At 44.5% G+C, this 16,862-nt stretch overlaps 1 protein-coding gene across 7 annotated transcripts in view; it reads right to left on the reverse strand.

Annotated features, from left to right (window-relative positions):
* LOC137562594 (serine-rich adhesin for platelets-like) overlaps positions 1-16,862 on the reverse strand; it is a 110,440-nt gene that overhangs the window by 38,153 nt on the left and 55,425 nt on the right. For 6 of the 7 annotated variants that reach the window (XM_068274086.1, XM_068274085.1, XM_068274087.1 and 3 more), the window contains 5 exons: positions 16,034-16,237; positions 15,020-15,223; positions 11,749-11,952; positions 2,198-2,401; positions 853-1,047 (listed from right to left, as the gene is read on the reverse strand). In XM_068274086.1, the coding sequence (XP_068130187.1) occupies positions 853-1,047; positions 2,198-2,401; positions 11,749-11,952; positions 15,020-15,223; positions 16,034-16,237 (1,011 nt within the window). The remainder of the gene's footprint in view (positions 1-852; positions 1,048-2,197; positions 2,402-11,748; positions 11,953-15,019; positions 15,224-16,033; positions 16,238-16,862) is intronic. The other variant, XM_068274090.1, reaches the window with a different exon arrangement.

Raw genomic sequence — 16,862 nt, forward strand, 5'->3', positions numbered from 1 at the left:
CAGTGACAGTAATGATAGGTGTAGCAGCAGTGGAAGACACAACCACCACCATTGCTTAAATACATAAATTGCTCTATTACAAAAAAATCAATAAATAAATGAAATACAAGTAAAATAATGCAGTAAAGCAGGGTACAGTATATAGACGGTGCTTAAAGAAAACCAGAGATCTCCGCTCACAAAGATTTTTTTCTTACCCGGGGCTTCCTCCAGCCCCATAAGCACAGATGCATCCTCCCGTTTTCCTCCGCTCATCCTGAATCAACCCCCATAACTGTCTCAGTCGGCTTCAGTCTGGGTCTTCTACGCATGTGCAGAAGACCCCGGCTGACATCACTGAGCCAGATACTGGAGCTGATTGGCGCTAATCGGAGCAATCAGAAATATCTCACCGCTGCAACCCAAACTTTTTCACCAGGGAGTTGACCAGTCACCGCCCTTATCCACCTAAGGGTAACTCCAATGCAAAAAGTAAGAAAGACCGGGTCTCAACCTGGATTTAAGGTCAGATTGTCCAGTTTATTGCAAATACCACAGTGCAGAGCACAACGTTTTGGCCCAAGAGGCCTTTTCAAGTGCTTGAAAAAGGCCTCTTGGGCCGAAACGTTGTGCAGACACTGTAGTATTTGCAATAAACTGGCCAATCCGATCTTAAATCCAGGTTGAGACCCGGTCTTTTTTACTTTGTGCATTGGCGCTAATTGGAGGACAACAAGAGGATGGTGAGGGACGCACCCGTGCTTATGGGGCTGGAGGAAGCCCCGAGTAAGTAAAAAATCTTTGTGAGCGGAGATCTCTGGTAGACTTTAAGCTCAGGGCAGAATATATGTTTTAGGCAGAAATTACACTTACAATCACTTGTATAATGTTCTGTTACTGTAATGGAAGTGTCACTTGTACCATCTGTTGTGTGTGTACTTTCATATGTGGTGGTTCTTGTCACATCTGACACGCTCACTGCTCCACTTGTAGATGAATCAGATGTGGTATCTTGTGATCTGGTTGGATTATCTGTTGTTGAGTCTGATAATACACTTGTTCCAGAAGCTGGTATGGTGAGGAAAAAATGTTTTCAAAATCAAAGTCAGTTATTTTCTACAAACATTAGCAACAACAATCCTAGATATTTCCAACTTATAACTGGCATGTTTGGATTAGTCCATCTCCTCATGAGGGATTCTGAATATCTTCTTTATTCTTAACAAAGGCACTCCTATACAAAGACGTACACTACAGTGGTTTGCAAAAGTATTCGGCCCCCTTGAAGTTTTCCACATTTTGTCATGTTACTGCCACAAACATGAATCAATTTTATTGGAATTCCATGTGAAAGACCAATACAAAGTGGTGTACACTTGAGAAGTGGAACGAAAATCATACATGATTCCAAACATTTTTTACAAATAAATAACTGCAAAGTGGGGTGTGCGTAATTATTCAGCCCCCTTTGGTCTGAGTGCAGTCAGTTGCCCATAGACATTGCCTGATGAGTGCTAGTGACTAAATAGAGTGCACCTGTGTGTAATCTAATGTCAGTACAAATAAAGCTGCTCTGTGAGGGCCTCAGAGGTTGTCTAAGAGAATATTGGGAACAACAACACCATGAAGTCCAAAGAACACACCAGACAGGTCAGGGATAAAGTTATTGAGAAATTTAAAGCAGGCTTAGGCTACAAAGAGATTTCCAAAGACTTGAGCATCCCACAGAGCACTGTTCAAGCGATCATTCAGAAATGGAAGGAGTATGGCACAACTGTAATACTTTTGCAAACCACTGTATATTGCCAGTTGGAATGAGCAACTGTTGTTCAGTAAGTGCTTTTGTAACTAAAAAAAACTCAGAGAATCCCTAAGAGGAGATTGACTATTTCAAAACCTGTTATGTCTGTTTGATTTTCACTACCTGTTACGCATGAAAAAAGTAATTTATAGTGCATTTTATTTTTAAGGAAACATACATTTATATAAGTATCTACAATTTTTCATGATAACTATCTTTTAACAGCCATATTTTATTTTCAATTACCTATGTTTTGAAGCAGGATATTTGTAAACTTGATAGAGCAAAATGGAGTTTTAAATATATGTAAGATAAAACTCAAGGAAAAGGATGCAGTAGAAGATTGAGATGTGTTTTAAATATACAGTGCTTAAACTCAGAGGCAGAATATATGTCTCAGGCAGAGATTACACTTACAATCACTTGTATAATATTCGGTTACGGTAATGGAAGGGACACTTGTGCCGCTTGTTCCATCTGTTGTTAGTGAACTTTCATATGTGGCTGATCTTGTCACATCGGACACACTCACTGCTCCACTTGTAGATGAGTCAGGTGTGGTGTCTTGTGAACTGGTTGGACCATCTGTTGATGATTCTGGGGATACACTTGTTCCAGAAGCTGTTATGGTGGAAAAAAAAAAAAGATTTCAAAATCACTTTTTTTTTTTTACAAACATCAGCAACAAAAATCCTGGATACTTCCAAATTAGCAACTTGGCAACATTGTTATATTATAGTTTGCCTTCAGAAAAAAAAAAAAAAAAGACTCCCATTGGTGGTGCCTAACCCTAAGACCCCCTTGGCGGTGCCTAAACTAAGACCTCCTGGTGGTGCCTAACCCTAAGACCCTCCTTGTGATTCATAACCCTAACTCCCCCAGTGGTGCCTAACCTTAATCCCCCATGGTGGTGCCTAATCTTCGCCACATTTCATGTCAAAGATATATCCTATTTTGAACTGATATAACAAATTTAATTGATTTAACCAAATTTAGGCACCTGCCGATATAACTGATCTTTAGACGTCCTCCTTGTAGCAGCATTTATGTAGCTATCAAACAATCTCGGCTATATCTGGTTTATAGCTAAATAAAAAAAATCAGCTATATTCAGCACCCTCTTATACTCGAAAAAAAAAAATCTTGGCTATATCCGACACCCTTTTATAGCCAAAAAAATCTTGGCTATATTTGGTGCCCTTTTATAGTTGAAAAAAAAAATCTTGGTTATATCCAGTGCCCTTTTTAAAGAGATGGCTCAGGTACCTTTTCTTAACTGATACTGTATTTGGGACTGTAGAAATCTGATTTAAAGTTATAATTAAATGGTTTGTAGCCCTAGATTAAAAACAAGTTTTATATTTTCATAGATCACCAATGCTGGGCATATAGGTCATGTAGTTTTTGTAACCATTACATTTTGTTGTCTCTTGAGAAATAAAAAAAACCTAATTAATATCTAAAATACTAATGATAACGTTCCAGTGTACTAGTCTATGAGCACCAAATATTATACTGTTGTGCTCAGTGTGTACCTAATGTAATATATGTGTAGATCAGGGATGGTCGTAATTAGCCAACTTCGCTATGCTGGAACTCCGCGTAGTTCTACGCAATTATGCTTCGTTTGCGTTTTGTAGACTATGCGTTAAAATACAAAAGTTTTGCATAGTGCGAAGCGTAGTGTATGCGGACGCTTAGGCCCTTATGTGGAAAAATTTCCGCAATAATCCGCTAAATACGAGCATGGGTGAACGAATGTATGCATACATTCCACCTTCCAATGCGGAATTGTATACGTATAGAAAGTCAATAATATTTCTGTGCATGCGCAATGATCCGTATAGATGCAGTTATTGCACGCGTGGTTGACTTCACAATACATACGTCAACTACGCGTAGCATCGAATAGCGGTACTACGACTACGTGGAAATATGTACGCGATGTTTTTAAACTTCGTCTATGAACTACGGTGCGTAGTTGCGGACTACGGCGAGTAGATTCGCACTAGTGTCGTTTACGAGCAACCCTGGTGTAGATCCTGCATACCACCAGTTAATAAATAAAACTTATACCCAGGGGGACAATTAATATTGCTGCTAAAATAGAATTATCCTATTTAAATTATTTAAATGTAAGATCAAAAGGAGGAGTGTGAATAATATAAATTACTTTATTCTTTTCCTTATTATTTTATATTGAGTCATTAGGGACCAGTCTTTTACTATTAATTATATTACCTGTTATATAATTGAAGAACAAATGTTTTACCTTCAGAGACAAAAGGAATTTCTTGTCCTTCACAGAACATGTGTGCATAGTGAAAAGTCCCTCAGTGTTGTAGATCAAGTCTGTTAAATGTTTGCTATTTGTTAAAGGAGATACGATTTGATCTTGTAACCACTTATGTAAGCTAGAATGCATTGTTTATATGGGTCTTTGCCAGGGGCGTAACAATAGGGGATGCAACCCCCTGCACCCTCGGGGGGCCCGGAGCCCCTCTAGGGTCCGCTCAGGGCCGTTTTGGGGGGCCGGAGGGGTTGCAGCATGATGGGAGAGCACTGGACATCGACGAGGAGGGGGGACAGTCCCCCCCCCTCCCTCACCTCGGGCTCTCTCCTCTGCGCTCCCCTCCAGCATCTATTACTGGCAGCAGGCAGGAACACATACCTTCCTGCTATCCACTGCCGGAGGTTCCTCTAAGTGTCTGATGACACTTCCTGTTTAAACAGAAAGTAGCGTGATGCACTTAGAGATCAGACCTCCACGGTGGATGGAGGTATGTGTCCTGCCTGCCGCCGCTGCTGCCAGTGATAGATGCTGGAGGGGAGTTCAGAGAAGAGAGCCCGAGGTGAGGGAGGGGGGGGACTGCCCCCCTCCTCGCCAATGTCCAGTGCTCTCCCATCATGCTGCGACCCCTCCGCCCCCCCCAAAAATGGCCCAATCCAAAATGGCTAAGCGGATCATTCATAAACAGCCTTATTAGTCCGCCGACAGCGCGTACACATGCGCATACTGTTGGCTAAATACCGCCCAGCGGGAGGGTCCGGCGGACCCATCATTGCATTTAGTAGTGCGTGTGTATGCACCTTTAAGGTAAGGCACCACCAGGGGGGGTCTAAGGATTAGGCACTACCAGGGGGGCCTTAGGGTTAGACACTGCCAGGGTATTCTTAGTGTTTGGCTCCACCAGGGGGATCTTAGGGTTCTGCGTGAGAGTATGAATGAAGTTCAGTCATAGTAATCACTTTTCTTGGCTATATCACTTTTCTTTGCTACATCTGGCACCGTTTTATAACTGAAAAAAAAAATCTCAGCTATATCCGGCACCCTTTTATAGATTAAAAAAAATCTCAGCTATATCCAGTGCCCTTTTAAAACCAAATGCATGTCTTTCTCGGCTACCCTTTTTTCCAGGTGCCCTTTTCAAATGAATGTCCTAAATACCCCATATATTTTGATCAATTCAAGACCATAACTTTGTCAATTGTCTCTACACATTCTTCTTCCCATTTAATTCTTGAAAGGGGAAAAGTAGGAAAGTGGGGGGGATCTTCTATATAATTGAGAGAAACTTTTTAAGGGGGTTCCTATTTTCAATAAACCATTATTTAAAGCCATAATAAATTATCAATATTGTCACTAACGCCATTGTCTGGTGTCCACTAGTGTTGGGCGAACAGTGTTCGCCACTGTTCGGGTTCTGCAGAACATCACCCTGTTCGGGTGATGTTCGAGTTCGGCCGAACACCTGACGGTGCTCGGCCAAACCGTTCGGCCACATGGCCGAACTAAGAGCGCATGGCCGAACGTTCCTCGAACGTTCGGCTAGCGCTGTGATTGGCCGAACGGGTCACGTGGTTCGGGCCCGAACGCGCTCTGATTGGCCGAACGGTCACGTGGTTCGGGTAAGTAAATACCCGAACCACGTCATATCTCCGCCATTTCTCTGTGGGTTTAGCTTTGGGTAGGCAGGCAGGGTAGTTCGCTCTCCAGCCACGCTAGCCAGGGTCCCCCCCAGTCATTGTGTGTCGCTGCTGGGAACAGTAGTACACCGCTCGCTCAGCCACACTATATATATAGCATTGTTTACTGCCACTGTGTACCTCGCTCAGCCACGCTATATATAGCATTGTGTTTTCTGACACTCTGTGTACACGGCTTAGCCTGGCTATATAGCATTGTGTGTACTGCCACTGTGCACCTCGCTCAGCCACGCTATATATAGCATTGTGTTTTCTGACACTCTGTGTACACGGCTTAGCCTGACTATATAGCATTGTGTGTACTGCCACTGTGCACCTCGCTCAGCCACGCTATATATAGCATTGTGTTTTCTGACACTCTGTGTACACGGCTTAGCCTGACTATATAGCATTGTGTGTACTGCCACTGTGCACCTCGCTCAGCCACGCTATATATAGCATTGTGTTTACTGCCACTCTGTGTACACCGCTCAGCCAGACTATATACCATTGATTACTGACACTCTGTGTACACCGTTCAGCCAGACTATATACCATTGTTTACTGACACTCTGTGTACACCGCTCAGCCAGACTATATACCATTGTTTACTGACACTCTGTGTACACCGCTCAGCCAGACTATATACCATTGTTTACTGACACTCTGTGTACACCGCTCAGCCAGACTATATACCATTGTTTACTGACACTCTGTGTACACCGCTCAGCCAGACTATATACCATTGTTTACTGACACTCTGTGTACACCGCTCAGCCAGACTATATACCATTGTTTACTGACACTCTGTGTACACCGCTCAGCCAGACTATATACCATTGTTTACTGACACTCTGTGTACACCGCTCAGCCAGACTATATACCATTGTTTACTGACACTCTGTGTACACCGCTCAGCCAGACTATATACCATTGTTTACTGACACTCTGTGTACACCGCTCAGCCAGACTATATACCATTGTTTACTGACACTCTGTGTCCACCGCTCAGCCAGACTATATACCATTGTTTACTGACACTCTGTGTACACTGCTCAGCCAGACTATATACCATTGTTTACTGCCACTCTGATTCTGCTGGGAACAGTAGTACACCGCTCGCTCAGCCAGACTATATAGCATTGTGTTTACTGACACTCTGTGTACACCGCTCAGCCACACTATATAGCATTGCGTACTCTGCCAGTCAGTGTGTATATTGCTGGGATCAGTAATACTCCACTCACCGTCAACCACTATATGAGCTCAACATGAGTTCCCCAGAGACCTCCGCTGTGAGCAGCACTCCCAACAACAGCAACAGCCAACGCCCCACGCAAGCTATAACATCCACCCCAGCAGCCAGTGGTCAGCAGCAGCCCTCCCCGGAGGAGAACGTTGTGTCCATCGGTCCGTCGCCAGAGCGATTAATGAGGGCTGCCATTGAGGAGATGATGGGGCCTAATGTGGAGGAGGAGGTCTGGCTCAGGCCAGCATCCCAAGTTAATGTTGAGGACGATGAGGGGTCTGTGTCTGGGGATGTTGGGGTGGCAGAGGTGGTGGGTGGGTCAGACTCAGGAGAAGAGTTGTATGATGAGGATGATGATCGGGACCATCTGTATGTGCCTCAGAGTCCGACCCCGGAAAACATGTTGTATCGTGTGTTTAGGTACTAAAATCTGCGTTCCCTCCCAGTAGTGTTGGGCGAACAGTGTTTGCCCCTGTTCGGGTTCTGCAGAACATCACCCTGTTCGGGGTGACTATATAGCAGACTATATAGCATTGTGTTTAATGCCACTCTGTGTACACGGCTCAGCCACACTATGTAGCATTGTGTTTACTTCCACTCTGTGTCTGCTGGGAACAGTAGTACACCGCTCACCCGCTACTGTATAGCATTGTGCTCTGTGTCGCTGCTGACAATAGTGGTACACCGCTCACCCACCACTGTATAGCATTTCTGTACTGCCACTGTACTGCTGCCAGTCAGCGTGTACTTTAAGGATAAGTGAAATGAGGAAGAAATCTGGTGAAAGAGGGAGGGGCAAGGGAAGAGGTGTTTCCCCTGACGGTTCACGTACAGGCCACAGGGGAGCACCCAAGAAAACCCACTCAATACCGCCCATGTTGTCCAGGACAACAACCCTCACAGATCCAAAAGAACAGGACCAGATAATTACTTGGATGACCTCTCAAGCGTCCAGCAGTGGGTTAAGCAGCACCAGCACATCACGCACGAGGTCCGAGTCCTCAGCCAGTTACAAGGAGCCAGTGGGCACAAAGCTGACACAACCGGCAGCGACACCACGCACACAACTGCCAGATAACCAGACGACGTTGGAGTGAGCTGCGCAGAGGTTGTTCTGGGGAGCTCTACTCCACGGCGGCGGCCCCCACACAATGACATATGACGAGTTTGAGGAGATGGAAGAGGAGGGTATGGACAATGTGGACATAGACCCAGATTTTGTTTGTGAACGAGAACATCGCCGTCGTAGCAGCAGCACAGATGAGTCTGTTGAGGAACCCACTGCTGCACGAGTTTGCCTTGTGCCACAAGGTAGGCGGCGCGCAATTTCAGGCACCGCAAGCATGGAAGTTCAAGTGAGAGGCAAAAGAGGCGCAAACAGAAATCACCAGCAAGGCAGGTGCTCCAAAGTCTGGGCTTTCTTTGATGACTGCACTGAGGATGTTACCATGGCGATTTGCAAGGTGTGCAAGACCCGCCTGAGCAGGGGGAAAAGTATTAACAACCTCTCCACCACCAGCATGAGCCGCCACATTCTATCCAAACATCCCACTCTGTAGGCAAACGCGGCAGGACAGGGTACCACCAGCAACACTGCCTCCCTTGGGTTCACCAGACTCACCACCAGACCCGCCTCAGCAGCAGCAGTAGCCCAGCCATTGCGTGGTTCACAACATTCACAAACATCAGACGATGCTGACACTGTCACTTTCCGGACTAGAGCTCTTGAGGTCTCCCAGTGTTCATCAAACACAACAACCAACAGCCCTTCGGTGTGCAGCCCTACGGTTGAGTTGTCTGTCTCTGAGATGTTTGAGCGCAAGAGGAAATTGCCAGCAAATGACCCCCGGGCCGTGGCAGTAACAGCCAGCCAGCATAGCCAAGCTTCTGGCCTGCGAAATGCTGCCATATCGAGTGGTGGAGACAAACAGCTTCAAGGGCATGATGTCAGTGGCCATCCCACGTTACGTGGTTCCCAGCCGCTACCACTTTGCGCGCTCTGCAGTGCCTGAGTTGCATGAGCACGTGGTCAGCTAAATAACCCGAAGCTTGAAGAATGCCGTTGCCTGAAAGGTTCACCTCACCACTGACACCTGGACGAGTGCGTTCGGCCAGGGTCGATACATCTCCCTTACCGCGCACTGGGTGAACCTTGTGGAGCCTGGCAGCGATTCCTCACCTGCTACGGCGCGGGTGTTGCCCACGCCGCAAACAGCTGCACCGCCGTCCCTCCCACTGGATAACAACAGCAGCACCTACCTCTCTGACTCCTTCTCCTCCAACGCATCTCAAAGCTGTACCTCATCCGGAAACGCTAACCCAGCACCAGCAGCAGTAGGATCGTGGAAGCAGTGCAGCACAGCCGTTGGCATGCGTCAGCAAGCGTTGCTGAAGCTGATCTGCCTTGGGGATAAGCAGCACACAGGGGAGGAAATTTGGAGGGGAATAAAGGAACAGACGGATTTGTGGCTGGCACCGCTGGACCTGAAACCGGGCATGAAGCTAGACACCTGGCACGAACTGGCAATGTACGCAATAGAGGTGCTGGCTTGCCCGGCAGCCAGCGTTATGTCGGAACGCTGTTTCAGTGCTGCCGGAGGCATCGTCACAGATCGGCGTATCCGCCTCTCCACAGAAAATGCAGACCGTCTGACTCAAATTAAAATGAATCAATCCTGGATTGGAAACGACTACGCAACACTCCAGGACCCCAACCAAGTAACATGACCAATGAACATCTGGGATGGTTTAGCGTTTCCGGTCCCTGTTTATTGAACCTCTCAATGTATTACATTTATGACTGCATGGCGGCAAAAAGCATTGCTGCTATATCCGCACGCTTTCTGTCCTCATGCAAGGCCTGGGTTGTTGTGTCTCAAAAAGCATGGCCTTCTTCTCCTCCTGCGCCTGCTCCTGTTCCATCACGTGTGCTGCTGCTGCTGGGTTAGTGTTGCCGCCCGGTCCCTGTTTATTGAACCTCTTATCTTTATTACATTTATGACTGCATGCATGGCGGTAAAAAGCATGCTATCCGCACGCTTTTTGTCCTCATGCAAGGCCTGGGTTGTTGTGTCTCACAAAGCGTGGCCTTCTCCTCCTGCGCCTCCTCCTGTTCCATCACGTGTGCTGCTGCTGCTGCTGCTGGGTTAGCGTTGCCGGTCCCTGTTTATGGAACCTCTTATCTTTATTACATTTATGACTGCATGGCGGTACAAAGCATGCTATCCGCACGCTTTTTGTCCTCATGCAAGGCCTGGGTTGTTGTGTCTCACAAAGCGTGGCCTTCTCCTCCTGCACCTCCTCCTGTCCCATCACGTGTGCTGCTGCTGCTGCTGCTGGGTTAGCGTTGCCGGTCCCTGTTTATGGAACCTCTTATCTTTATTACATTTATGACTGCATGGTGGTACAAAGCATGCTATCCGCACGCTTTTTGTCCTCATGCAAGGCCTGGGTTGTTGTGTCTCACAAAGCGTGGCCTTCTCCTCCTGCGCCTCCTCCTGTTCCATCACGTGTGCTGCTGCTGCTGCTGCTGGGTTAGCGTTGCCGGTCCCTGTTTATGGAACCTCTTATCTTTATTACATTTATGACTGCATGGCGGTACAAAGCATGCTATCCGCACGCTTCTTGTCCTCATGCAAGGCCTAGGTTGTTGTGTCTGAAAGCGTGGCCTTCTCCTCCTGCGCCTCCTCCTGTTCCATCACGTGTGCTGCTGCTGGGTTAGCGTTGCCGGTCCCTGTTTATTGAACCACTTATCTTTATTACATTTATGACTGCATGGCGGTACAAAGCATGCTATCCGCACGCTTCTTGTCCTCATGCAAGGCCTGGGTTGTTGTGTCTCACAAAGCGTGGCCTTCTCCTCCTGCGCCTCCTCCTGTTCCATCACGTCTGCTGCTGCTGGGTTAGCGTTGCCGCGTGGTCCCTGTTTATTGAACCACTTATCTTTATTACATTTATGACTGCATGGCGGTACAAAGCATGCTATCCGCACGCTTCTTGTCCTCATGCAAGGCCTGGGTTGTTGTGTCTCAAAGCGTGGCCTTCTCCTCCTGCGCCACCCTCCTCCTGTTCCATCACGTGTGCTGCTGCTGGGTTAGCGTTACCGGTCCCTTTTCCTGGAACCTCTTATATGTATTACATTTATGACTGCATGCCGACAAAAAGCATGTTACCTGTGCAAAGAAAACAGACATTTCCCGCATTTAAAAGACAGTTTTCCCTTTGAAACTTTAAAATCGATTTTCTCAAAAACTATAAGCTCTTTTTGCTAATTTTTTTTCCTCTTGTACCCACTCCCAAGGTGCACATACCCTGTAAATTTGGGGTATGTAGCATGTAAGGAGGCTTTACAAAGCACAAAAGTTCGGGTCCCCATTGACTTCCATTATGTTCGGAGTTCAGGTCGAACACCCGAACATCGCGGCCATGTTCGGCCTGTTCGGCCCGAACCCGAACATCTAGATGTTCGCCCAACACTAGTGCCCACTCACCAGGCCGTGCTGCAATATGTACTACAACTATGAGATCTGAAATAACGAATGGGCAAAATTAACGGAAAGTTAAGTTTAAGTTCTCTCCACCTCCACTACTCAAATAAATAACCTGCACATTGAAAAAAAAAAAAAAAAAAAAAAACACATGTAAGATAAAACTAGTGGAACAATTGCAATAAAAAACAGTGTGATATGTTTTCAATAGACAGAACACAAAATATAGGGGCACAATGTATGTCTTAGGCAGAGAATGAACTTACAATCACTTGTATAATATTCGGTTACAGTAATAGAAGTGTCACTTGTGCCGCTTGTTCCATCAGTTGTTAGTGAACTTTCATAAGTGGCTGATCTTGTCACACCTGACACACTCACTGCTCCACTTGTAGATGAGTCAGATGTGGCTTCTTGCGAACTGGTTGGAACATCTGTTGTCATTTCTGGAGATACACTTGTTCCAGAAGCTGTTATGGTGAACAAAAAAAAAGCTTTCAAAATCAAACTCTGTTTTTGGGTTGTATTTTTTTTTTTTTTTACAAACATCAGCAACAACAATTTTGGATATTTCCAAATTAGCAACTTGGCATTATTTTTATATCATAGTTTGCATTCTGGAAAAAAAATACATAAACACTGAAGAGCAACAAGCAAAAAAAGAAAATGGATAGGGATGAGATAAGAACAGACAGAAAGACAGAATAGACATACCATGCATTTATACAAAAGAAGAAGAAGAAAAATCACTTCTAGGCAGAGAAGAGTAGAGCTTTAAAAAGAAAACAGTGAATAGACCTTAAAGTGAACCTCCAGACTAAAAATTGACCCAGCACCAGCAGCACTGGAAAGGCTTGGTGTTTCTTTAAAGGGGTTCTGTGGGGGTTCCTGAGGAGAAAAACTGCCACTTACCTTGGGCTTCTATCAGCCACCTGCAGTGGTAATGTCCCACGCCGTCCTGCTCCCATCTGCCGTTCCCCGCAGCCGGCACCAGGCTATTATTCGGCTGTCACACAGACGAATAATGCGCGTTGCCGTGCCTCCGCTCGCGTCATCTGAGGCTTACTGCGCAGGCGCAGTACAACGGAGCCTTGTACTGCGCTTGCGCAGTAAGCTTCCGATGACGCAGGCGGAAGCGAGCGGGTGCGCGGCCACTGTAGCGCAGCCGCAGTTGGATCCCATGCCGCTTAGACCGGGGCCGGCGGCGGAGAATAGCAGATGAGAGGAGGACGGCGTGGGACATTACCGCTGCACGGGGCTGATAGAAGCCCAAGGTAAGGGTCTGTTTTTCTTCTCAGGAACCCCCACAGAACCCCTTTAACTCTTTCACAGCATCAGAACTTTGTTTCTCTTATACAAGCCTCATTTTTAGCTGCACAGAAAAAAACTGCCCGGGCATTTTTCCCCTAATGCTGTGCAAAGCATGATGGGATTTCTGATGTTGTTGTTCTCGTTCTGCTGTTTTGGTGCAATTTTTTTTTTTTACATTTTGAATTTGACATTTGAAGCCTAGCGTGTGCAGCTGGGGAGGGTAATCAGGACACAGGACAGTTGGAGCTGTGCCTCCTGCTCCCTGTCACCTCCTTTCAACCAAAAAGATGGCTGCCCCCATGACAAAGATGGCAGCCCCCATGAATCACAAACATTTGCCTGTTCTTTTAAAACGGGGTGGGTAAGAGATTATATTACCTATCTATTCTAATTAACATAACTAATGTAACTTAATGACAGTATGTTTGTTTAGGGTGAAGTTCCCTTTTAAGAACATGTAGGGTGTTTCAGCAGCTAGATTAACTTTTTTTTGTTGCTGTTGGGAGGGGGCAGCTGGTAGTATGTTACTTTCAACAATTACCGCATGTCTTCATTTCAGTATGTCATTAAGGTGGAGCGACACCTCTAAAATGGCAAACTATATTTTTTATTTGAAAATCAAAATCTCTAATGCTACCAGGTTTCTTTTTTCCTATAGACTGAGCCTCGAGATGACACCAAAAAGAAAAAAAAATACCAATACAGTCACATTTTCCTCTGGAAGATAATTTGATAGCAATCCAGATCTGGACAATTAATGGACATGATTATTTGCTAGAGAACAGAGGCGCCAGCAGGCTAACAAGTAATAAAAGATTTAAAAAATTGCTGGGAGGCAGTGGTGGACTAACCTCTGGAAAGCAGACACGATAAACTGTCTGAATTAAATAAATACATTTATTATTGATATCCCAAAAGATGCAACGCATTTAGCAGGCATAGCCCGCTTCATCAGGCAATAAGGTAGGGGACAAACAGTAACTCGTCAGTAGTTACTGTAACTTGTTAGAGGCACTATTCATGCTACTGACGAGTTACTGTTTGTCCCCTACCTTATTGCCTGACGAAGCGGGCTTTGCCTGCAAAATGCGTTGCATCTTTTGGGGTATGAATATTACATGTTATTTAATTTAGACAGTTTATCGAGTCTGCTTTCCGGAGGTAAGTCCACCACTGCCTCCCAGCAATTTTGTAAAACTTTTATTACTTTTTATCCTGCTGGCGCCTCTGTTCTCTAGCAAATAATACTGTGTCCACCCCTGGTGGAAGGGGGACCCACCCCTACCTTTCGAATCTACAGAGAGCAACATCTTAATCCTGATTCCTGAGTGAGGACAGGTCTAATCTCCTCACCTGCCTATACAGTGGTTGCCTGAGAGGTAACTCTTGTTTGTGAGTATATTCATCTCACACTTACATTTATCCCCGGTTTCCAATACATACTACACTATATTGGGTTCTCAGTGTTTCTCATTTATTAATTAATGGACATGATCATTCAAGGCTATTAGTTCTTACTTGTGACCTCCAGCATTAATGATCAATGATATAATAATGATATATATATATATAATTTAGGGTTACATACCATCTATTTATAACTTTAAATAGTAACATCCAATGTCTAGGGTCCCGAATAAACTATATACTTTGACCAATTCAAGGCCATAATTTTGGGTCAATTGCCTCTCCCAATTTTTCTATCCGCTTGAAGGGGGAAAAACTAGTAACTTAACTATTTTCAAGAAATCTATATAATTGAGAAAAACTTTTTGGAGGTTTTCCGCTACCCCTGTATGTACTTCCGGTTGTACTGTATGTATTTAAGTCATGAGATTCTGAATGGCCAAAATAGAAGAAAAATAAAAGGGACCCTGAGCTCTGCTCAAAAATCACAATTTGGACTTAACAGAGGGTTCCTCCAGCCCCCATATCCTGCAAAGTCCCTTGGTTTCCTCCTTGCTCCTCTCCTGGGCCCACTGGTGGCTACGTTCAGCCTAAAGTTGTCCGTGTGTGCGGGGGGGGAGCTTAAGTTTAAGGTCTCTCTCCTCCCCCCACCACACACACAAACACACACCACCCACCACTCAAACTAATAAACTAAGAAAAAAAAAAAAGCATATGACTCATGTAAAAAGATGCAATTAAAACAGTGGGATATGTCTCTATTAGACATTGCTTAAGTTCAGAGGCAGAATTTATGTCTCAGGCAGAGATTACACCTACAATCACTTGTATAATATTCTGTTGCTGAAATGGAAGTGTCACTTGTGCCGCTTGTTCCATCTGTTGTTAGTGTACTTTCATATGTGGTTGTTCTTGTCACATCTGACACGCTCACTCCTTCACTTGTAGATGAATCAGGTGTGGTGTCATGTGAACTGGTAGGACTATCTGTTGTCGATTCTGGAGATACACTTGTTCCAGAAGCTGTTATAGTGAAAATAAAGTTTTCAAAATTAAGCTGGCTTTTTTAAACATAGCAACTAGGCAATATTTTTGTATCGGTGTTTGCTTTCTGAAAGTAAATAAAAATAATAAAAAAAACAGACGAAAACAAAAGCAAAGAAGAGCAACAGGCAAAAAAAAATATGGGGGAGGATTAATCAATTGGTTGTGACCATAATACTAATAGTAATTTTTTTTAACACTTTTCTCCCTAGGGACTCTCAAAGCCGTATGACTCAGGCTCAGGAAAAAAGATGGGTTTTCTTAAAGCTGTTCAGAGAAGGAGCCCCCCGCACTGATTGTGGAAGTGAGTTCCATAGAGTCGGGGACACATGGGAAAAGGCCCGAGCACCAAATGTTTTTTAGGTGGCTCCTAAGATTAATCAAATGTGTCTTATTTGCAGAGTAGAGGGTGCGTGTAGGGGCATATAGTCCCAATTCATTTTATATTTGGCTATAAGTTCCCCCCTCTCACCTACATCTACAGCATTGTCCGATGCCCAGCTCGCCAGGTTGAACTGCTATATGTACCCAGCCATGAGATCTGAAATTCTTATGAACAAAATAAAAGGAAATTTAGGTGAAAATCCCCCCCCCCCCCCCCACACACACACACATACATAAATGCATACACACCACCACCACCCAAATAAATAGGGTGCACATTAAAAAAACAACCATGTAAGATAGAAGTAATAGAAGAAGATGCAATACAAGAGTGTAATATGTTTCCAATAGACAATATTTAAGCTCAGGGGCAGAATATATGTCTCAGGCAGAGATTACACTTACAGTCACTTGTATAATATTCGGTTACGGTAATGGAAGTTTCACTTGTGCCGCTTGTTCCATCTGTTGTTAGTGCACTTTCATATGTGGTTGTTCTTGTCACATCTGACACGCTCACTCCTTCACTTGTAGATGAGTCAGGTGTGGTGTCTTGTGAACTAGTTGTAACATCTGTTGTCATTTCTGGAGATACACTTGTTCCAGAAGCTGTTATTGTGGACAAAAACAAAAATTGTTTTCAAAATCAAACTGTTTTTTTGTTTTTGTTTTTTGTTTTACAGACATCAGTAACAAAAATCCTGAATATTTCCAAATTAGCAACTTGGCATTATTTTTTTTATCATAGTTTTTATTCAGGAATAAAAATACATAAAAACTGGAGAGCACCAAGCAAATAAAAAAAGAGAGAAGGATAGGGATGAGATAAGAACAGAGACAGAAAGACAGAATAGACATACCATGCATTCATGCAAGAAAAGTAGACAAAAAATCACTTCTACGTAAAGAAGAGAAGAGCTTTAAAAAGAAAACAGTGTATAGACCTTAAATGAAAACTGAAGTGAGAATTTTTTTTTAAAAAAACAAGCACACAACAAAGCTGCAAATTAATATTACATACTTACCTCACCGTCAGTTCCTCTCAGAAGCTCGCCATTTTCTTCTTACAGTGATCCCTTTCAGTTCTGACAATATTTTGTCAGAACTGACATATACCAGTTGCTGTCAGTTATATATCAGCAGCTGTCAGTTACAACTGCATTTGCAAGGTAATGTCCATGTTTCCCTATGGCTCAAGTGGGCGATATTACAGTTTAACAGTGTGCTGACCAGG

Source organism: Hyperolius riggenbachi, chromosome 3, assembly GCF_040937935.1.
Source record: "Hyperolius riggenbachi isolate aHypRig1 chromosome 3, aHypRig1.pri, whole genome shotgun sequence".
NCBI classification, from domain to species: domain Eukaryota; kingdom Metazoa; phylum Chordata; class Amphibia; order Anura; family Hyperoliidae; genus Hyperolius; species Hyperolius riggenbachi.